Source organism: Bos indicus x Bos taurus, chromosome 14 (genome assembly GCF_003369695.1).
Source record: "Bos indicus x Bos taurus breed Angus x Brahman F1 hybrid chromosome 14, Bos_hybrid_MaternalHap_v2.0, whole genome shotgun sequence".
NCBI lineage: Eukaryota > Metazoa > Chordata > Mammalia > Artiodactyla > Bovidae > Bos > Bos indicus x Bos taurus.
Window position 1 is genome coordinate 2,891,365 of NC_040089.1, and position 23,079 is coordinate 2,914,443.

At 46.0% G+C, this 23,079-nt stretch overlaps 1 protein-coding gene across 29 annotated transcripts in view; it reads left to right on the top strand.

Annotated features, from left to right (window-relative positions):
* Positions 1 to 23,079, top strand: part of PTK2 (protein tyrosine kinase 2) — a 192,975-nt gene that overhangs the window by 98,160 nt on the left and 71,736 nt on the right. For all 29 annotated transcript variants that reach the window (XM_027560747.1, XM_027560756.1, XM_027560745.1 and 26 more), the window contains 8 exons: positions 871 to 950; positions 1,943 to 2,005; positions 9,017 to 9,071; positions 14,620 to 14,760; positions 15,489 to 15,566; positions 16,283 to 16,390; positions 18,396 to 18,513; positions 21,684 to 21,714. In XM_027560747.1, the coding sequence (XP_027416548.1) occupies positions 871 to 950; positions 1,943 to 2,005; positions 9,017 to 9,071; positions 14,620 to 14,760; positions 15,489 to 15,566; positions 16,283 to 16,390; positions 18,396 to 18,513; positions 21,684 to 21,714 (674 nt within the window). The remainder of the gene's footprint in view (positions 1 to 870; positions 951 to 1,942; positions 2,006 to 9,016; positions 9,072 to 14,619; positions 14,761 to 15,488; positions 15,567 to 16,282; positions 16,391 to 18,395; positions 18,514 to 21,683; positions 21,715 to 23,079) is intronic.

Here is a 23,079-nt window from a genome sequence, read left to right on the forward strand (position 1 = left end):
GCACTCTTTTTTTCTGGAAAGGGCCAGAGGTGAATGTTTTAGGATTGAGGCTCAAGAGGCAAAGTGGAGGGTATCCTGAAATACTTGTGTAACGAGACAAGACTGATTTACACTGAGTTCTGTACTGGTGATATTCATAATTTAATAATGGAGTGCAGTTTTTTGTAAGATAGGCCTACTAACGAGAAGAACGAGTTCCTTGTGAGGGGAGAAGTAACATTTCACTTAACTGAGGTTCAAAATGAGTGCTCTCTGCCATCAAAGTCAGTTGCAGATGTTGGTCTCCTGATGCTCGTCTGTGAGATTTTACATGTCTCATCTTTGAAAATACTTTCACACTGATAAGCACCCTCAGATACTGACCTCAGTCCCTCATAGTCATTGCTCGGAAGACAGCTGTCACTTTCTGTTAGAGCCTTCTCTTTATGTCCCGCTTCAAGCACCAGGTTCACGAGTTACAGTTGATGGTTAGGTGGAAGCATGTCAGTTGCAGGATTCAGTGGATTTTGAAACAGTGTCAGATTTCCTTGCTCCTGTGTTGAGGTCCAGAAATGCTGCTGGGGCTGCGTCTGAGTTCAGAAAATTGAACACAAGTTTGCATGGAAAGGGACCTTCAACAGCATGCGAGGGTACAGAGAACCGCTTGATGTTCCGTGATTCGGATGACGTTCAAGTGCTCATGGGTGATAAAAGTTCTTCATAATAGAAGACTGACTCACTGTTCTCTGACATTGCTCATTGTACACCCAGCATCAGGGGTCATTATGGACACAGTGCGTATGAAGTGTGGGGACGATGCCCGCACACATTTACTAGGTCTGCAGCATACTCTTACAGTGACACTGTTGTACCCATTCCTTTCTGTTGTAGGTGAAGAGCGATTATATGTTAGAGATCGCTGACCAAGTGGACCAGGACATTGCACTGAAGTTGGGTTGTCTAGAAATACGGTAAGAAGATGACTAGACATCAAGGTCTTTATTCAGCAATGTTTTCCTTTATTTCTAGGTATTTTCCTTTTCCTCGTAAAGATTATCAATAAAATACTGAATAAAAACTTTGGTAAAATTTAAGAATATTCTGAATTAGGTTAAGTTGCTAATTCTAGAATCTTTTAAGATGATATTTCATGATAGTTAGAATGGAATGATAAGAGCACAAGTGTGTAAGCAAGTCTAAGGCTGAGCTCCCCAGGAGAACCTTTTGTGATGAAGGAAGTGTCTGAGATCCCCGTGCCAGCCACTAGCTGAGGCGGACACTGAGTACTCAGACGTGCAGCTTTACTGCTTTAAACTTGAACGTGAACCATCACCTGCGTCTAATGGCTACCATTGTGGGGAATGGGAAGCTGAGAAGGCATTTCTTATTTCTGTTAGCATTTGTCATGTATTCTGTGCCACCATTTTAAACTTTGAATAAAAGAATATTTCTACCTTTGTCAGCTATGATTTTAATTAAAATTTACCCCAGGCTGCCAGTTTAAGATGAGTTGGTTAAATTAGCTAAAACTTGATTATGTGTACTCAAAACAGTGATACTTTTCCCAGGAGATCCCTGTTTTTTATATTGTATAAAGTTATGAAATAACAGTTCCTGTAAGACCCACAGATCATTAAGTATAAGTGTCAGCAGCTTCATGAACATTTGTTTTCAACCTTAATTATATATCCCAGGGGCGGCGGGGGGGAGAGGGGGGGAAGCCGTCTCTCACTGGTCTCCTTTACAGTTTTCTCTTGGAAAGCGAACTTGGACCCTTTGCTTCAGTGTGTTAGCTGATTGCTGCTGCCTAATGGAGGACGAGTAATGTGGAGACTCAAGTCTATTGTTTCCTGGTAGTTTACTGTCAGAATGTTTGTGACTGAGCTGCGCAGTAGTTTTTAGTCATTTAACATCGCAGACGCTCTCCACGCAGATCTGTGAGTGTCTCTCTTCTCTGCTTCAGGCGATCGTACTGGGAGATGCGCGGCAACGCCCTGGAAAAGAAGTCTAACTACGAAGTGCTGGAGTAAGTGTGGCGTTAGGTCTGCCCGTGCATGTTCAGAGCTGAGTCGTTTTTCAGACTTAGATTTTACTAGTTTATCTTTACTTAAAAAAAAATCTATTATTGAATTCTTGATGACATTAATAATTAATTGGGTTAGCGAACATTAAATTTGTTGATAAATGTCTTAAGACTTGTTAACAAGTCTTTGGCTTGTTAACACGTAAATAATAAACTTTTCTGTCTCTGTAGATTTAACCATATTGGGATGGAGTTTCACTTCTAATTTATACTGAATTATTATTTATAGTCTCTCAGTTTATTAAGTTTGTTTTTCTTTTTTGCTTAGTTAAAATATGGGAGTTATTTGTTGCTCGTGTATCAGAGTATTTAGGATAACTGAACGTTTTTCCAGTAGTGAAATTAGTGGGCATTAGACTGTTAGATTGTTTAAAATGCATAAAGGACAAAGTGGGGCTTATGTCTTGGGAAGCTGAAAGTTCTGCAAATTGTCTGTTGATAATTAATTCAGCAAAAATTTTTGGTATTTGTTATTTCCAGTTTTATTTTCATTAGCGATGGTGCAGCTTTTTGCCAGCACTTTTTCCTGCCATATTATTACTGAAATTCTTGTGCTGTTTGGAGGATGTTACTGCAGTGAAGTGAAAGGCTGTCCATAAGACTTGACATGGCAGGTCAGCCAAGCTGTGTCACACTGTGAAAATGTAATCTGCCATCATTTTGGAAACAAGGTTTTACAGGGGAGATATGCTCATTTAAAATAAAAGTAGCAGTGAATGTTTGGGGAACTAGTCTTGAGCAGATAGAACCGTGTGAGATGATAGCTTGTGGTAGTAGCTGGGATAGTTATCTTGCAGTGCCTTTTTTGTATCAGTTGTGACAAATGAGTTAGCACCCCGAGCAGTTTGTCTTGTTTTAGTTGGAATTCATCACTTGACTTCTGAACCTAATATATTAACATAGTGTACTAAATATTTGTGGTTGTGTGTTTATGGATACACATGTCCCATATGTTCTGCCTCTTAACAAATTAAATAAGGACAGATAAGGATTGTGCTGTTTATTTCTTCAAGCTTTTCATGCCAGCCATTTTGTGTTCTGTATCTGACAGTGACTTTGGGGGGCTGGACTGTCTCGATCTGCTTCCTGAAGCCCCCAGGTGGCTGCTGAGGGGGCTCCAGCGGCGGTGGGGATGGGGGCTTCCGGTGAGAGCCAGGGCGTGAGTGGCACAACTGGACGTCCCGGTGCCTGCTCAGCCCTGGCGCCGCATCCCCACCTGTGGCTGCCTTCCGCCCCCAGCTCTGTGGGGTGTCAGGAGGAGCCCTGCGGCCTGCTTGTGTCACTGTGTTGGCTGGACTCTGTCTTGTAGCTCAGCCTGTCTTCTAATAAAAGGACCCTTTTTCTTAAAGCACATTTTTTAGAATTTCTTTTTTAATGTGTCTTTGGAGGTGAAATTCTGCTTTTGTCATCTTGTCATTTCCTTTATTTTGCCTTGTTCTTGGAGGGTAGCTTTAGTCTATTCACAGTTCAGTTGCTCAGTCGTGTCAAACTGTTTGGAACCCCATGGACTGCAGCATGCCAGGCTTCCTTGACCATCACCAACTCCTGGAGCTTGCTAAAACTTTTGTCCATCCAGTCAGTGATACCATCCAACCATCTCATCCTCTGTCATCCCCTTCTCCTCCCCCCTTCAGTCTTTCCCAGCATCATGGTTTTTTCAAATGAGTCAGTTCTTCGCATCAGGTGGCCAAAGTATTAAGAGTTTCAGCTTCAGCATCAGTCCTTCCAATGAATATTCAGGACTGATTTCCTTTAGGATGGACTAGTTGGATCTCCTTGCAGTCGAAGGGACTCTCAAAAGTCTTCTCCAGCACCACAGTTTTAAAGCATCAGTTCTTCAGCACTCCGCTTTCTGTATAGTCCAAGTCTCACATCCATACGTGACCACTGGAAAAACCATAGCTTTGACTAGATGGCCCTTTGTTGGCAAAGTAATGTCTCTGCTTTTTAATATGCTCTGTAAGTGGGTCATAACTTTTCTTCCAGGGAGCAAGCGTCTTTTAATTTCATGGCTGCCATCACCATCTGCCGTGAATTTGGAGCCCCCCAAAATAAATTCTGTCATTGTTTCCATTGTTTCCCCATCTATTTGCCATGAAGTGATGGGACCAGATGCCATGATCTTAGTTTTCTGAATGTTGAGTTTTAAGCCAACTTTTTCACTCTCCTCTTTCACTTTCATCAAGAGGCTTTTTAGTTCTCCTTCACTTTCTGCTATAAGGGTGGTGTCATCTGCATGTCTGAGGTTATTGATATTTCTCCCGGCAATCTTGATTCCAGCTTGTGCTTCATCCAGTCTAGCATTTCTCATGATGGTACTCTGCATATAAGTTAAATAAGCAGGGTGACAGTATACAGGCTTGACATGCTCCTTTCCCGATTTGGAAGCAGTCTGTTGTTCCCTGTCCAGTTCTAACTGTTGTTTCTTGACCTTCATACAGATTTCTTAGGAGGCAGGTCAGGTGGTCTCTTGAAGAATTTTCCACAGCCACAGAGTCAAAGGCTTTGGCAGAGTCAATAAAGCAGATGTTTTTCTGGAACTCTCTTGCTTTTTCAATGATCCAGTGGATGTTGGCAATTTTATCTCTGGTTCCTCTGGCTTTTCTAAATCCAACTTGAACATGTGGAAGTTCATGGTTCACGTATTGCTGAAGCCTGGCTTGGAGAATTTTGAGCATTACTTTACTAGCATGTGAGATGAGTGCAATTGTGTGGTAGTTTGAGCATTCTTTGGCATTGCCTTTCTTTGAGTTTGGAAGAAAACTGACCTTTTCCAGGCCTGTGGCCACGGCTGTTTTCCAAATTTGCCGGGATGTTGAGTGCAGGCCTTTCACAGCGTCATCACTCTGTTTGCAACTCTAGTCTAACTGTGGTCTTTCCTCTGTTCTGTCTTCTGCTGCGGCCGTTGAAAGGCCCGTGCAAGGCTGTGGTCACGGTGAGGCCGGGGGTGGTGCTCTGTGCTCGCTGAGGCAGTCCTGCCCGGGGATGGGTAGCCAGGCGTCTGGCTGGTCGGCACTGTCCTTTCTACTGTGTTTGTTAGTAGCCTGGAGCCACTTAGAAGTGTGAATGTTTTTTCTCGGTATGGAAAAGAATTATACAGGAGTGCAGAATGTTACTTGTTCTTTATTAGTTTTTTCTGGGTTCTCTTTTTCCTTACCCATAAGGAGAAAAACTGAAATAGTCCATATAGCTTCTTGGTTTATGCCAGAAAATTTATGGACAATCTCAGTAATTTATAACATAGTGAACCTTCAACTTTACCACATTTCAAAATAGCTATTTTCAATTATGCAAAAAAAATCAGCCCAACTTTGGAGAGTGGGAAATGTAAAACTTTCTGTACTTTTTCTTTAAATCATCCAGAGAGTTAATCAGTGTTTTTTTCTATGTCTTTCCCACTCTGGAAGAACCATGGTGCCTTTTCTGTAGGCAGAGGGGAACCCCAGCTCCCAACCCCAAAACTTGGCCTCCTGGGGTCTCACAGTGCAAGGGCGCATTCTGGAGTGCACACAGATGGTTCTTTTACTTATGTCTCTTATAAATCACAGACAGGAGTCAGATGGGATGTGTTAAGAAAAATGTTTTGTTATCTAGCTGAAAAATGGCATTGCTAACGATGACAGATGAAACCAAAATAAGCTAATAATACAGTGTTAGAATTATGGTTCCTAATGTAACATTGTAGAAGGAAGACTTACGTACCGATGATTCTTCTCCACAGTACAGAATTGTACTGTGCAAGTATTTTAAGTAAATCACGTAACTTTTCAGTTCTGCTCATTTCCTTATGAAGTGGTTTGCTCTTTAAAGAAAGGTGTCTTGCTGTAGTTGTTGGTGTGACTGTCTCTCCTCTGTTAGAGTAAGCTGTGTTGATGTAGGGAGCTCCTGGTGTTTCTGGCACTTTGCAGAATATTAGATATTCTGTTGCTATTTCCTCAGTGAATTGATTTAAAATTAGCTGAGGTTGATTCTAATGGTGCGTTGCTTTCATTTCTTTTTTAATTGTCCTTCTTGTCATTGGTGATCTAATGCTTTCTTTAGTTGGCTGTGATAATATATTGATGAAGGGAAAGCTCACAGATTTGGCATGAATTGATTGACAGTGGCTTAACCAGGATAGAAGGTTATTTCTCTTTGTGCCAGGCAATCAGTGTTCCTTATCACCAGGGTGCCAGGCCCCTTGAATCTTGCCATCCATCCATCATCCATAGATGCCACCTGGTAGCCTAGGGTGAGAGGTTTGTTAGGAAGCAACGACAGTTTCTCCTAAACTTAGAGAATTTTAACATTTATCCATTTGTAAAAGACTGTAAGGTATCGTTTTAGAGGTTAAGGGACCTTAGTAGTATTCTTAATGATACTCAATTCTTGAGAGTTTGGGGATGAGGATAAGATAGGGATACTGTATGATAATCTGCATTACAGTTATATTTTAAAGTTGATTTTGGTTTGCTTTTTTGCCTGAGCTTTAAATCTAAGAGGAATGATGTCCACAAAGTATTAATTAAAGCAACAGACAAGGTCTGAATCTTCTCAGAAGTAGTGCCAAAGGAGAAACAAATTAATTCCTTGACATGAGAATTCATTTATAATAAGCTTAACGGCTTCCCTCATAGCTCAGTTGGTAAAAAATCCGCCTGCAATGCAGGAGACCCCGGTTCGCTCCCTGGGTCGGGAAGAACCCCTGGAGAAGGGAAAGGCTACCCACTCCAGTGTTCTGGCCTGGAGAATTCCACGGACTATACAGTCCACGGGGATGCAAAGAGTTGGATACGACTGAGCGACTTTCAATTTCACTTTCACTTAATATGTGTGAATAAGGTTTTTCCAGCCTTGGGCCTCCCAAAGCTGGCCCTGGCCTTCCTCGTCTCCATGCATCAGCCTTCCCCGTCCCCATGCATCAGCCTTCCCCGTCCCCATGCATCAGCCTTCCCCTATCACCTTTTCCTGAGCACTGCTTTGCATCCAGAGCACCTCCCGAGTCTGCTGTCCACTCACCCACCTGCCTGTGTCCCCGGTTCTTCCCTGTTCCGCTCACGGCAGCATTAGGTCACACCTGCCTCTGCTCAAGACCACGGCTGGTCAGGCACGTAGACCAGACTCTCACCAGACAGCAGGGGCAACCGTGGTATTTCCAGAGGAGAGGAAGCTGCCCCCATAGGGTTCTAGGTCCCTAACACCTCCTCGTTCCTCTCAGCACCACTGTTGTCAGTAGGAGTTAGTGGGCCCCATGTTACACGTAGGTGTCACCTGAGGTCGACAGGCATTAAGTCACAGCCCTTAAGATCCACCAGGCATTAAGATCCATCCTTCTGCAAAGCCGAAATTCCAGGGCAGAACTCTCTGCATAAAGCAAGTCCCTGACAAGGGAAACAGGGAAGAAAATGCTCTGTGGTGTTAGTTTATCTTTTATGTGCTTATTTTGCCACTTCCCATAGTGATTAGCTCCGAAATCCTTAGAATGCTAAGTTCCTGTCTTGTTAGGAGGCAGCAAGAGAGGGAAGAACTTGGGTGGACACTTTCCCCTTGTTCATATCTGAGAAGATAAGAAGGGGAAGTTATAAGCAAGAGTGATTAGAAGAATGGCAAGCCAAGAGTTATGTGAATTTGCTGATTAGTAAAACCAGTAAACAGTGTGTCATGGGAGCTGAGCAAGGATTTTGTAAGGATGTGCTAAACATCGTCATCGCCATCATCGTCATAGAATAATAAAAGGATATGAGATCTGAGACCAGAACTTAGCAAGGAGTTCGCTGGTCTAGGTTCTAACTAGTAGAGTGTGAAATAGGGGATTAAAATGTTTGGATATGCAGTCAACCACATAAATTCTGACTTGTTTTCTGTGGTTTTGTTTGTAGTACCTGCTCACTTATAGTTAAGGGTGAAGTCATCCTTGTTTTATTTTTTTATATTTTATATTCATTTTATTTTTTTAATGTAAAAGATACTTATATTTCACTTTTGTCCATGATCCTTTTATATCTTCTATGTCTCCTGATCATCTTTCATGTCCAGAGGCTTTGCTTTATCTTACTAGCGTGATTGCCACCTAGTGGCCAAAAAGCCTGGCTCACTTATATCCAAAGTATCAATAAGTAGAAACTTTGTTGTTGCTCAGTTGTGTCAGACTTTTTGTGACCCTATGGGACTGCATCTGGCTCCTCTGTCCTTCACTGTCTCCCAGAGTTTGCTCAGATTCATACGCCATCTGTGATGCCATCCCATCATCTCATCCTCTGTCGTCCCCTTCTCCTTTAGCCTTCAAGTCTTTCCCGTGAGAAGGATCCATTCTCTCACCTGTTTTCTCGGTCAGAATGCCGTGAGGCACTTGTTATTAATGGTTGGTTTTGTAGCCTGATCTAAAGAAAATCACTGGGACTTCCAACATGTCCTCACGTTCAGTTTTTTGACCTTAGGCCAATCACTTAATTTCTCTTTTTGTTTTGCTTTCTGTGTGAAACTTAGATTTTAAACATTGACTAATGTTTATTTTTAAGGATCATCAGATTTTAGGATTAATCTAAGGTAATTTAAGCATCCCTGGTATAACTCAAATCTTTTTCTAATCAGGCCAGCCTACTTTCTGTATAAATATAGCATTATCCAGCTGGAATTGAGGTTTATAAGGCTAACTTTCAAAGAGTGTTCAAAAAACTGCAGTTTATTTACACATTGTAAAAGAGGCAATATTTAGAGGGTTTGTAATAGTTAAGGGTTACAAAAACATTTTCTGCCTAAACCAACTTGTCTCAATGTTTTCTGCACACATCTAGAAAATTACTTGTCCCAAGCGTTCCATGACTATGCCAGTCATTTGGAGCTTTAATATATGTATTTCCTTCTTGAATAATGTGTGGAAGGATAAATAAACTTCTTTTATGTTCTTGCAACAGTGTCATTATATGTGCTGATTTGGTGGTATCATTTGTTAATTCACTTCTTTCTGTATTTCAGGAAAGATGTTGGTTTGAAGCGGTTTTTCCCTAGGAGTTTACTGGATTCAGTCAAGGTAATTAGCATCGTCTTTATCATACTCAGATGACCGTGTTAGGCAGATACCTCCCCCGTGCCACGTGCTCTTCCCTCTTACCTGTAAAAGTCTGAACATAAGAAGCTGACAGTTACTCTAGTCGTATTCATGGGAAGTAGACTTTTAAAGGTGGAGCTTTCTCCCAGAAAACCGTGGTTTTGTGTCTTGATTGTGTGTGCACTCAGTACAAAACCAGGAGCGTTGTGTTCACAGTGGTGAATGCATCACCTCAGTCTTCACAGTCTCAGTTTCAACTCAGAGAAGTAAAGCAGCAGCACGTGCAGAGCCACAGGTGCTGCTGTGTGTGTGTGCGTGCTTGCTTGCGTAGACGTGCACTCTGAAGGTCTGTCTTCTCTTGACTGGGGGACGCTCCTTCCTGTTAGTAACTTCTTGCAGAATGTCAGCTCCTGCCTCTGTTTGCAGCTCCCACCGCAGGGGAGGGGACATCGGGGATATGATGTGTGGCTCCCCAGCCCTTCCAGAACACGGTCGAGTGCGTTGTGAGAATAGAGCTTTGTGTCAAGTTAGAGTCCAGCTCAGAGGAGCTCTGCCATTTCCTAGCCTCATGATTTGGGACCTGGTTTCTTATTTCCACAACAAAGGAAATAGGGTAGGTAGGATTGCTGTGGCTTTTTAGCACATCAGTGTGTGTGTGTGTGTGTGCATATGTGTGTGTGTGTTAGTCGCTCAGTTGTGTCTGACTTTGTGACCCCATGGACTATAGCCTGCCAGGCTCCTCTGTCCATGGGATTTCCCAGGCGTGAATACTAGAGTGGGTTGCCATTTCCTCCTCCAGGGAGTCTTCCTGACCCAAGGGTCACACACACATAACACAAGCACCTGTCGCAGTCTAATTTATAAAGTCTGGAACTGTGGCTGTTGCTGCTGTGACTTTGTGTCACAGAGGTCACGTTCCATGCTGGAGCAGCCGTGTGGACACCATCCCGTCCACTGACGCCCAAGCACAGTGGTTCAGAAGCTGGCTCTGGAGCTGGCTTGCGTTGGTGAAGGTTCTGACCTGACACCTTGAGTCGCGTGGGGCTCAGTTTGATCTGTAGCTTGAGGCCCTAGCATGGGCACAGAAGCTTGCCCTGTGCACCCGTCTGCCCTTTGCTGGGTGGACTGGAGGGGAGGTGCTCACGAATGTCAGACACTGTTCTTCAGGGCGTCTGCCCCGTCACTGGACAGAATCTCGCATGGCCCAGTGCAGCCTTAGAAAGCAGGAAGGGGTGTGAAGGTGGCTGGGTCACGTTGGTAGGCCCTCCAGTGGTCATGTGTGCATCCCGGGGCGGCCTCAGAATCGTGCAGAGTCTGGTCAGAGCTGTGTGCAGGGAAGCAGTTACCCCCAGAGGCATGGCTGCTGGCATTTGGGAGTTCAAGAAATTATCCTGCTTTTAAAATGGGTCCTCATACTCAAAATAGGCCACCCCAGGTGCCGGCCTCAGGCGCTGCGATACACGTGTAGCTGAGGTGAGAGACCCCCGTGACACACCTTCTTGTTTCTTCTAGACTAACCTATAGAATGGCCTGATCAGTTAATATTTGGTTCTCCAAGAGCCCCTTTGTCTTCTGTGCCTTTCCCCTTCATATCTGGATTTCTAGAAGATCCTTTGTAGTTAATGCTGACCCTGAAGTGTCAAAAGTTTACCTTATATTTGATGGAACGAGGCCTGGCGTGCTGCGATTCATGGGGTTGCAAAGAGTCAGACACGACTGAGCGACTGAACTGAAAGCTATGATTGATTGATTGATGGCAAATAGGATTGGGGTGTATGTGCCTGATTATTAAAATTAATTTATAAGATATTTAAAACTTCTCTCTCTTTGATCTTAGTGCCAGAGGCACGTTTTTAAAAACACCGGACCAGTAAAACTGAGTCAGTCGCAACACGAGGGAACTAACTGTCTACGAAATTGTGATTATTACTCTTCACAAGTATCAGGGAGCTGTGACAGCTGTGGGGGCGGGGGTGTGCGTAAGTGTGGCGTGGGGTCTGGGAGCAGCGGGGCGTCCGTGGGCAGACGGGAGCGTCTCAGAGAGGACCTCCTGGCAGCACTGCTTTCGTGTCTAACAGCTGCGTCAGTGTCGTGTGAGTTGTTTTCTTCAGGGCATGGGGTGGGGCGGTCGATGGGAATTCTGCACTGTCTTTACAGCTCTTCTGTAAATCTAAAATTATGTCACAAATAAAAGAGCCAGATTTCAGCTTATTTGAGTATAATTCACAGTAGAAATTTCATTTCAGGATTAGAAATGTTACGAGATCCACAGTTAAGTATCTGTACTTCAGAGTAATAGAGTGATTTCCTAGGCCCCTCCCAGGAGCATTTAAGTTACTCATCATTCCCGTTCCAGTGGTGAGCACAGAAGTACCCGGCTCAGCACTCACTCAGCCTCTGAGTCCTGGCCTCTGCACGGAGAGTGCCCCCCTGGTCTAGACCCCTGTAAGGAGGCTGGAAAGGAGGCATGCTTTAGACACACGCACGTGTGCACACACACACACACGCACGTGGAGGCTGGAAAGGAGGCATTCTTCAGACATACACACGCGCGCACGCACACACATGGAAGCTGGAAAGGAGGCATGCTTTAGTGACCCACACGTACACACACTGGAATAGGATCAGCTGTAAAAAGAAGGAAATCTTGCCATTTGCAATAACATGGATGGTCCTTAAGAATGTTGTACTCAGTGAAGTCAGACGGAGAAAGTTATATGAAAAGAAAAAGAAAAAACATCAAGCTCCTAGATACAGAGAACAGGTGGTGGGACATGGGGGGAGTGCGATGGGTGCAGGGGTCACCAGGTGCAGACTTTCAGTTACAAGTGAGTCCCGAGGATGTGATGTAAAGCACGCTGACTAGTTACTAGCACTGTGTCGCATACTTCAAAGTTGCTGGGAAGCAGGTCTTAAAGGTGCTCATCACAAGAAAAAAAAAGCGTAACAGTGTGAGATGGTGTTAACCAGACATTGTGGCAGTCGGTTCACAGTGCTGATGTGTGCAAGTACTGAATCGTTATGCTGTACACCTGAAGCTAATACAGCCTTGTATGTCAGTTACAACTCAATTTAGAAAAACACACTTGACACGCACTTGTTAACAGACCTAGAGTTGGCATCTGGGAGAGGGGGAGATAACGTAACTCCTCGATTCCTGTTTCTTAGTGTATTTTTCTTTTCTGGCATATTTTCTTTAGGATTATATTAACCTTTTCATCCAGGAGGCCCTCAGAGGCCATTGTTCTACTAAGAGCAGCATCTGATAAATGTTGTTCAGAAGGCTGAATAGCAACAATTTCTGATGCTTCATCCTAGTAATACTGCCTTCTCTGTGTATGGACTTGTTGAAAACCAACTAGCTGTCACTGACAGATGCCTTGTTTCAAACACAGAGAGGATATTGAAACCCTGTAAATAGGGAGGTATATTTATTAATATCAAGAGATTCTAGGGAGTCAGTTTTTGTAAAACTTTTTCCTCACTGAAAAAGAAGGAAAGAACTGATGCTTTCTAAGACATCCTTCTTAGAAATGAATCTGGGGCTCCTCTCAGACAGCAAGCGTTTTCTAGTTCCTGCCCAGCACTGGTGCTGTATGTGAGATCTCTTGGTCCTCTTGGGTGGCCTCACTGAAGCAGAGACCCTGAGAAAGCTTAGGTACTCCTGACCAGGCGCCCCTCTTGGCTGGCGGGAAGCCAGGGTGTGGCCCTGTGTCCCAGGAAGCTAGCCCGAGCCGGCACGCCAGCTTGTGCAGCCGCTGCTCGCCACTGTGCCTCCCTGCACCTTCGCCTGGCGGCGTGCGTGCACAGCGAGCCAAAGTGAGGGCTGGGGTGGGCGCTCAGTAAGCATGCTGCGCTTCCCCCAGGTTCAGCTGGGCGAGCAGATCCGTAAACTATAGCTCGGACTGTCTGCTAACACTGCATAATTACTACTTTCAAACATCTTTGCTCAGTTACTCGGAAGTTTTCTAGCAGGTTCAGTGATCAGGTGTGCTGTTAGTTGACCCCATGCGTGTCCTGTGGCTGAGGGTTTTGGAAAAGAGGACAAGCCATCGACTGGACTCTGTTTGGTGTGGGGCAGATGACTTCACCCCTGCTCGCCAGGGGCAGCACACACGGCCCTTTGTGTCTCTGACATGGGGACACTGCAGCGGAAGTGGCGAGGGGGCAGAGCCGAAGAGGTTGGGCACCTCGAGGGACGTCGGGGTGCAGAGCCAATCAGCACAGTCTTGTTGGCCCGGCCAGTGGGGAGGGAGGTTCTCTTGGCGGCCCATCAGGTTTCAGGTGTCGTGGAGATCTCAGGTGGGTGAGTGTGATCCTCCAGAGGAGAGTCAGAGACTGTTTGCACAGCCTCGAGTTAGAACGGTGGTTGGACGCCATCTCAGCCATGGTGAGAGTGGCCCTTTGCAGGCCCTGGGTTTGTGGCCCAGAGCTTGGATGGGTCTTCCCCAAAATGCACTCCCTGGATTTTTTTTGCAGAGCATCCACGACTGACCACTCACATTCTAGGCAACATCTGAGATTCAGTCCTTGCTGCCCTGGAACTCACTATGCTTCTCCTTGGTTTAGCCTCTGTGGCCTCTTCAGATTGCCTGGGATCCCATCCCTGGCTTGCCTGTCTGAGCCCCGGCCCTGGCTACAGCTAGCTGTCGGCCTCCTGTGCAGGCTTCCACCCACGCAGCTCTCCCGCGGCCGCTTTACCTGTGGGAGCATCTCGGCCCCATGCGCCCAGGACAGACGTGCCGACCCACCCTGCCTCCCTCATGCGTGCCCCCCGCTTGAGGCCCGCCTCCTGTGCGCTCCTGTGACTGTGTCTCCACCACGCCGGGCTGTCTTATTTTCACATGTGTGTGTGTGTGCCCCGACATGGGGTCCTCTGCACACTTCCGCACGGAGCCTCCTCATTGCTAGGTCTTCACCTAGTTCTTTCATTATTCCCAAAGGATAATCTCTCAAAGGCTGTAGTTGTAAGGTATTTGATTTCTGTTACCAGACTGCTTCAGAAAGGACGTGTTGACTGCCCGGGAAGTGTGGGGTGTGTGAGGGCTGTCATCCCCCTCCTCTGCCAACCGCAGGAACCCCCGATTCCGATGAGCCAGAGCTGAACTGTATACTTTAAAATAGTTGAAAGTGAAGTGTTAGTCAGTCGTGTCCGACTCTTTGCAACCCCATGGACTGTAGCCCACCAGGCTCCTCTGACCATGGGATTCTTCAGGCAAGAATACTGGAGTGGGTTGCCATTTTCTTCTCCAGGAGATCTTCCCGACCCAGGGATTGAACCTGGATCTCCTGCATTGCAGGCAGATTTTTTTTAACCATCTGAGCCACCAGATGGTATATTATATGTTGTGTGTATTTTACTATAATTATTTTTTTAAAAAGGACCAGACTCTGATAAATAATGATGTTTGGTGAATGCAGGTGGTATTACGTGGTGCTGGGGAAGAGATGTTCCTGGGTGTTGGGGGTTACTGCTGTGGTCTTCACTTACTGTTGACTCTGAAAAGATGTTTGTGGTTTTATCACACAGGCCAAAACACTAAGAAAATTGATCCAACAAACATTTAGACAGTTTGCCAACCTTAACAGGGAAGAAAGTATTCTGAAGTTCTTTGAGATCCTCTCCCCGGTGTACAGATTTGATAAAGAATGCTTCAAGTGTGCCCTTGGTGTAAGTATGGGGATTTGCAGTAGGGGACTAGGTGGAATCTCTTTGTCTTTTCCATGAATACCTCAGTTTCTGATTGGGATCTAATTTGTCCCGTGTTTAACACGAGAATATTGTACCACTCTACAGTGGGAGAACAATACAAAAAGAAAATATGTCAACGTGAGACTAAAACAGTCCTTTTTTAATAGCTTGCCTGTGTTCATATTTAGATTTATTTTAATCCCATCCCAGCGATTCGTTGATTAACTGTTCTCTCAGGGCTAGTTTACCTACGCAGATAATCTTCCCAAAGAAACTGTTGGCTTGAGGCTCACCGGAATGAGCTCAGTCTGTCTGTCTCTGCTCAGGCTCAGCAGATGCTGCACCATGGAGTTGTACATGCATGTGTGCACGCTCAGTCGTGTCCAACGCTTTGTGCCTGGACTGTAGCCCACCAGGCTCCTCTGTGCGTGGGATTCTCCAGACAAGAGTCCTGGAGCTGCAGGGGATCTTCCCACCCCAGGGACCGAGCCCCTTTGTGTCGTGTCTCCTGCCGTGGCAGGCAGGTTCTCCACCACCAGGGCCACCAGGAAGGCCTGGCGTTGGGCACGTTCTGTGTTATTTGATGACAGAGATGAGTAGAAGCTTGTCTGGCCCCTGCTTTGGTCCTTTAATGTTTCAGTGGTTCTTCATCTAAAATACCTTTTTTTCCTCCTGGTGCCTTTGCCGTCACCTGTTTCACCTTCAAGTCAAGCTGGATTATTTCAGTAGAGCTGGCGATTGGCCCCGAGGAAGGAATCAGTTACCTCACAGACAAGGGCTGCAATGTAAGTGTGCTTCACCTCGGCAGGAAGGGGCTGGCACTTGTGTCCTGAGAGGAGGCGGCCCTGAGCAGGCCGAGAGTCTTGAGTAAATGCGTGGGATTTGGCCCTGCAGACTGACGGCTGTCATGAAATGCTTGAGGGTGGGGACTGATGGGCACGTTGTGTCTGCATGAGAAGAAAAGCCCACTCCTCTTGGGAAATGAGCTGGTGGTGTGTCCTTGTGGGAAGGGTCCTTTAGATGCCCGCTGTCTCCCCAGCACCAAAACCCTCAGAAGAACCCCAGAACAGGTCAGAGACGTTCCTTGCTCATGGTGTGTTGGGAGTGGGCATGGGTCCCTCTCTCTGAGAGAAGCAGGGCAGAATGCTCCCTGAGACCGAGACTGTCACCCGGAGAGTCAGGTCAGGGGCTCCCTCCCTCCTCTGCGTGTCTTTACGCTGGGGCACGGCGCCCCCTCGTCCAGCCCCTGAAGGTCGAGCACCCCTCTGCCTCCAGGAGCACAGAGGGCAGACACACCCCTGACCGTGAGGTGAGCAGGCGGCCCTGGCAGGTCCACGCCAGCTCCTCAGAGTGAGAAAGGCCCCCTCCTCCTGGGCGAGGTCGACAGTCAGGCTCCCCAGACACCCTGTCAGCGGGGTGGGGTGGGGACCACGGAGATTACACGGGATAGTGCACGAGTGTCTGGCATCTGTGGTCAAATGTTTGCCTTTTCTTCCCAAAGCCCACACACCTAGCCGACTTCAACCAAGTGCAGACTATCCAGTATTCAAACAGTGAAGACAAGGACAGGAAAGGGACGCTGCAGCTGAAGATCGCAGGGGCGCCCGAGGTAAGGGGGATAAAGGAGATAGCCTCTGCTCATGCTGTGTCTGTTCAGTCCTGTCTGACTGTGTGACCCTATGGCCCGTAGCCCACCAGGCTCCTCTGTCGATGGGATTGTCCAGGCAGGAATACTGGAGTGGGTTGCCATATCCTGAAACAATCATTATTTCTAAACTAGCCCTTTATTGAAAGGATTGTTTCAGGATATAGATGAAGTTTTCATGGATCATCAGAATCTCAGCTCTCTCTTACGTAATGAGCATCACATAACAGATGTGTGTGTGTGTGCTCAGTCGCTCAGTCACGTCCGACTCTTTGCAACCCCACGGATTGTAGCTCGCCAGGCTTCTCTGTCCATGGTGATTCTCCAGGCAAGGATACTGGAGTGCGTTGTCATTTCCTCCTCAAGGGGATCTTCCCGAGGGCTCAAATTTGTGTTTCCTTCTTGGCAGGCAGATTCTTTACTGCTGAGCCTCCTAGGAAGCCCTGCATAACAAATTGTTGTTGTTTACTCGCTAAGTTGTGTCCAACTCTTTGTGACCCCATGGGCTGCAGCATGCCAGGCTTCTCTCTCCTGCACTGTCTCGCAGAGTTTGCTTGAATCCATGTCCATTGAGTTGGTGATGCCATCCAACCATCTCATCCGCTGCTGCCCTCTTCTTTTTTTGCCTTAATCTTTCCCAGCATCAGGGTCTTTTCCAGTGAGTCAGTTCTTTGCATCAGGTGGCCAAAGTGTTGGAGCTTCAGCATCAGTCCTTCTAATGAATATTCAGGGTTGATTTTCTTTAGATTTCACTGATTGATTTGATCTTGCTGTCCAAGGGACTCAAGAGTCTGTTCCAGCACCATAGTTCAAATGCATCGATTCACTTAAAAACTAATGTAGTCTTTCTGTGGAAAAACTAGAATATTATCATGAATTACCAAGAAAATCAACCTCTTAAAATTATATACATTCTGTAAACTGTGCTACTGTCTTATTTCCTGGATGGTGTTATATGTGATGTTCACTGTGGGGGGGTGGGAGCAGCGCACACAGGGTTACTTCTGCATGAAGCCCATTTGGGGTGCTGCCCTGGCCCCACTCTCACCCCTAGGCTCTGTGCTGCTGCCGCCCCTGCTAGGGCAGGTTTGTTCTCAAGGCTTCTCTCATCTCATTCTTGCTCCTCCTGCTTTGGAATCCTGGCATTTCTCAGGCTCTGGGCAGTACACTTGAGTCTCAGAATTATACCACTGATGCCATGAAATATTGAAACCTTCAGATTTCCTGAAAATCTCTCAGAAATTTCCTGTCTGCACCATGATTTTCAGGCTGTCCTCCTTTCTGTTTGCTGCCCTCAAACAATACTTGGGATGACTCAGGTGAGCTGAGTTGTTCCTTTAGAAGGAAGTTATGAAGACTATGTGAGTTAGGACGTAATTGTGTTTGAAAGTAAAAATACCACTCTGATTATCTCCTGGATAACATTTAATGACAGGTCTTTTAGGAAATGTATCATAATTGTGTGTTTTGCCTTGAAAAAAGTGATTTCTAAGCTCTTAGGTAGAGCATGCTCTGCATGCTCAAAATAATGAAATTCCACTAATTTTCTTTAAGGTTAGAAAAATTATGATGGATGGTTGATAAAAGTCTACTCCACACTTGTCTAGTTTCTAAAAGAAGCCATAATTGAACTTACTAATTTTCTAAATTCTTAATTAGAGTATGCCTAAGGAGCCAGACCTTCTGTAGGAAACATTTTTTTTCCCCCACCTCTTTGTTCTAGAAAGTGACTCTAAGCGATTTAAGTGTCTTTTTCTTTTTTGTCTGGCTTTGCCTTCTGTCACATATTCTAGGAATAAGATCCTTAAATACCACCCTCTCTTCTCACTGAGACCTGATGACAGATCTCGTCTCACTCCCACTCTCCTCTGGGCTCAAGTGCTTCTCGATCTGATGTCATGGCACAGCTGGCCCTCTGAGGAGCGGAAGGAACAATGACCGCTCTCTCTGGCTCTTCTCCCCTGTCCAGCCCCTGACGGTCACGGCCCCGTCCCTGACCATCGCCGAGAACATGGCCGACCTGATCGACGGGTACTGCCGCCTGGTGCACGGGGCCACGCAGTCCTTCATCATCCGGCCCCAGAAAGGTGAGCCGCCCCTGCCCTAGCCTTCCGCGCCGCCACCAGGCTCGCCCGCAGCCCGAGCCCGTCCTTCAGGCCACTCTGAACGTGAAGAGTGAACAAATAATTCAGCCCAGCAAATCTGTATTCCTGCTTTTCTAGGGCAGCGACTCAGCTCACAGCCTACGAGCTGGGTTTGGACAGAGCTTAAAGGACACATGGTTTGTGTTCAGACCCTTTTGATTTGAGCGACAGCCTTAAAGTATTGTCTCAGTTACCATTAGTGTTTTTTAAATAAACTTTTGGGATTATGTTCAAGGGATTTTTTTTTAAGCCCCTATAACTCATATAGATAAAGTCTCCTATTTGTTAAAGCTCTCAAAAGCTTAGAGCAGTCAGAGAACAAACTCGGTCTGAAGCATGATGTCTTGAATCCTCGGAACGGGGCTGAGTCTCTGTAGCCTTTTGCAAAGGGTTAAGACACAGTGTTTCTGAGGGTCTGGATTTCTGAAACAAAGCAGGAAAAAACCAGGCTTTGGAATTACATTGACCGATGGGTTCACATCATGAGCGCGTGCCATCTGCTAAGTACTTAGCTTCCTGCGCCTCAGTTCCGTCCAGGAAGGCGAGAAGAGTGGTACTTGCTTCTGTGGTGTCTGCGGGAAGCAGGATGGGAATGGCCTCCATTGGAGGTGGCTCAGGGCACCCACAGTGTCACACACTTCAAAGATTCTGCTTGTTCCCATGTGATCATGACGCACTGGATGAGCCTGGGCTTGGGGACTTCTCATCCTTAAGGAGGAGCAGTACCTGCTCTGTAGCGTGGGAGGTGGGTCCGTGTCCACAGTTGCCCCCATCAGGCTGCCGCTCTGGGCAGGCAGACACAAGATCCTTGCCAGCACACCCCCACCCCGTGGGAAGGACGATCAGAGGAGGAGTCGGGGAGACATGAGGGATGCAGATGAGGCCCTGCACTCCTGGTGTAGACACTGCAGAGTCGTGCTGCCCAGCGGTCCAGTTCTCTGTGCTGACAGCAGGTGGAGGGCGTGGGGGTGGGGGATGAAGCAGAGGCATCGCTGGAATCTTTGTTTAAACCTTTGTTAGTGTTAGGATGTCATACTAAAGCCATCAGCCAAAAGGCCAGTAAGTGCATGAATTCCAGGACATGAATAATCTGGCAGAACTGTTTCTTTCCACCATGATCAAACCAATAAAATCTATTTATTTATTTTCCCCCTAAAATGGAGTGTGTGTTATGATAGCTTTTTTAAATGTGAAATACAGTAGTGAAGTTGCTTTTAGAAATATCTAAAGGCTCCTTTCATTTAAAATTTTTGCATTCATGAGCTCTTGAGTTTTCATTTTGTGCTTCATTTAAATGAAGGTATATACCTTGCAAGCATTGTTTAAATGTTTTGGGAAAGTTGCTTCACATAAAGATAGTATTCTGTTAAAAATGTTAAATGTACTATAGCACCTATCTTCTTTTTGGTAAATAATTGTTTTATTTCACCCTAATTTGCCAAAATATTGTTCATCAATTTGTTGGTATATGAAAAAATAACATTCAGACATTAGGCGTTAAATGTTTGAGGCTTTAACATCTTCTTGGGTTGGTTTTTAGTTGACTTTTTTCCCCTGTTGGAAGAAACATTTTGATATCAAATCTCATGAAATGCGACACATTAAATTCTTCATTCATATGAAGACAGCATAAATGAAATCGCTTCTCATAAAAACGTAGTGGGTCCGAGGCTTTTATCAATTTTATGTGGTCTTTATAGATGATTAAGCCTGATAATTTACTTTATTCTAAATCACAGCATATGTGCTTGTGACTATTTTATAATAGATTCCTAAAGTTAAGTTATATTGCCTAATTGAAATAATATTTATTTATTTTTTTTAAATAATATTTAAAGTCAAATGTTTTTAATGGATTATAATTAGAAATATGTGGACAGGAGCATATGTACACTTTCTAATTTAGTTTCTTAAAATTTCAAATAAGTGTAAAATATGTTTCTACAACTCTGATGCACCATTTTCCTGGTACACGCGTTAAGGAACAGTTGCATACATACCCGTCTGTTCTCTCTAGGTTATGAGCTGCTTCATGGTAAGCAACACGCATGTGTTTGTGAGTGTAACAGTTCTAAGTGACATCTCAGTTCTACACGTGAGCGCTGCTCTGCCCAGGTGCACTTTGTTAGCTCTGTGATCCACCATAATTGCTTCAATTTAGAAAGTGCTTTTATAGGTGGTATCACTGGGGCAGAAAACTGTAAGAGTCAGAAGCCACGTGCCCGAACCAGCTTCTATCAGAGTTGCTCTGTTACCCCGGACCTTCTTGTGGGGCCTTACCTAACTTTTCCTTTAATTTAGAGAAAACTCAGTGGCAGTTTTTCAATTTTTAGTTAAATTCTCCTCAGAGGAAAGAATTGTGCAAATTAGGGTCATAATTTCACATTACCAAGACAAGAGTAACCCTTTTCCCAGGCAGCCAGGGGACTGGTGGGAAATTAACCTGGCTTTACCACCAGGTTAATCCAGATAAGAGAGGTTAAACCAGGGGCTCCGTGCTTCCTGGTTCACTAAGGACAGCTGGGGAACGCGTCTCCCCAGCCCCTGAGCAAGTCCTGAGCTCCCCTGTGATGCCCCGGCCGGAGCCCAGCCGTCATCGTGGGGGTCGGCCCCTGTGTAGGGGCCCCAGCACCTCCCCCAGCTGCGTCCCTGGGCCTCCTCAGGCTCTGAGGCTGCTGGCCCCTCGGCTGCCCGGGACCCACGTTCCTCTGGCAGCTACAGAGCCGGTGGGTTTGTTTCCTTTGAATTTCTGTGTTCCCTGTATAGGTTTTGGAGTAGCCAAACCTATGCAGGGTGTTCAGTCTTTGTAAAGAATGTTGGCTTTGATTATGAAAAATTCTTTCTTCTCTAACGTCTCCTGGGAAGAACAGCTTTCTTCTGTTTATCCCTTAGCCTGGTTTTGAGAGGCAGTGCCTTTCCTGTAGTCTGCACCTGCAGACAGCATGTTTGTCATAAATACTGAAAATAAAGCTGTGTTAACCCATCACAGGCATATAACAGCTGCGTTTAAAGGATTATTGCTAAAATTCTGGGATAGGACTCATCTTCTTTGGTTTCTACATACAGTCTTTTCCAAAGGAATCTCATCTCTCTCTTTTCATTTTTTTCCACAGAAGGTGAACGGGCTTTGCCATCGATACCAAAGTAAGTACCACTCTCTGTGCCTTGTTAGTCCATTGCATTAGAGACTGAAAGTCTCCATGCTTTATTTTACATTTGCCTGAGTAATGAAATTTCTACATGTATGATTAGGAAATCAGAAAGCAAGTATTTCCAGAAAGAAATCAGTTGTAAATCATCTAAAGTATTTAGGTTTTTTTTTGTTGTTGTTGTTTTAATTCATTTATTTTTTATTGAAGGATAATTGCTTTACAAGTATTTAGGTTTAGTCAGAAGTGTAAAGTGAATCTTCCCTTGAAGTTCAGTAAGAAGCTCAAGAATAGTAGTGATAACAGGAGAGGGGTCTGTTGTCAGATGGTTACTATATAGGCAACGGCAGTCTGCACAGAGACCTGAAAGTCAGTACCATTCTGGCTATTTTACAAGTGAGAAAATTAAAGATATGCAACTTAGGTTAATTTTAAAACATGTTTGTGTCATGGATTTCGTAGTAGATACTTTAATCTGTAAAAGTGAAGAAGGCCCGAGCTTCTCTGTCCTCAGCCAGCGTGCTAGGGATTGGGGAGCACATGAAAGGCACCACGCTCACAGTCAGGTATGCAGCTGGGTGCCGAGAGCTCAGAGGGAGGGACTTGAGGAGACGCCCCTGGCACTGCACAGGGGCTAAGGGAGCAGAGCCTGGGCGCCTCTGACCTGTCACTCCCTCTCCTCCACTGCCAGTCCCTCCCTTTCTGCTTCCGAACTGTCAGGCCCATGCACTTCACCTGCCCACCACCCTCCCCGGTTGTTAGCTGTTAGCACCTGTCTGGGCTCTACTAGCAGACGCCTGTGTCGGGGTCCCCTGGACCACTTCGTGCAGGGATTCTCTAGAAGGAATGCCCAGGACTCGGCACATAAAGGCTCTCATGGTTGCAATGCATGACAGCCCAGGGAGAGTGCGACGGCCTGGTGTTCAGAGGGGCCGGGCAGCCCCGGGGGCCCTCTCTCAGGGGCGCAGGCAGGACACATGGAGAGTGGTCTCCCAGGGAAGCTCGTGAGAGACTCAGCGCCCCCCCTTTACGTGGGCCTGGTCCCGTGTGCACCCTGTGCTTGGCGTGTGCCCAGATTCCAGTCTCCCAAACGGAAGGCAAGAGCTCAGCATGGGCCATATGATTTGCACCATTGGCCTCAGGACAGGGAGCTGTCCTGATCAGTAGGGATGGTGGCAGCCCTCCTCGACACCAGCCAGGGGTTAGCCTCAGAGGACAGCGCCACAGACCCCTGGCTCCCATCCTCTGCATGCCTTTGCCTGTCTTCTCTGCAGCATCGGGAGGGAGCTTTCCTCTCAAAGTCCTGTGTGGATGCTGCTGCTCTTGGATAAATGCCCATATCCTTCAGCCGTCTGGGGAG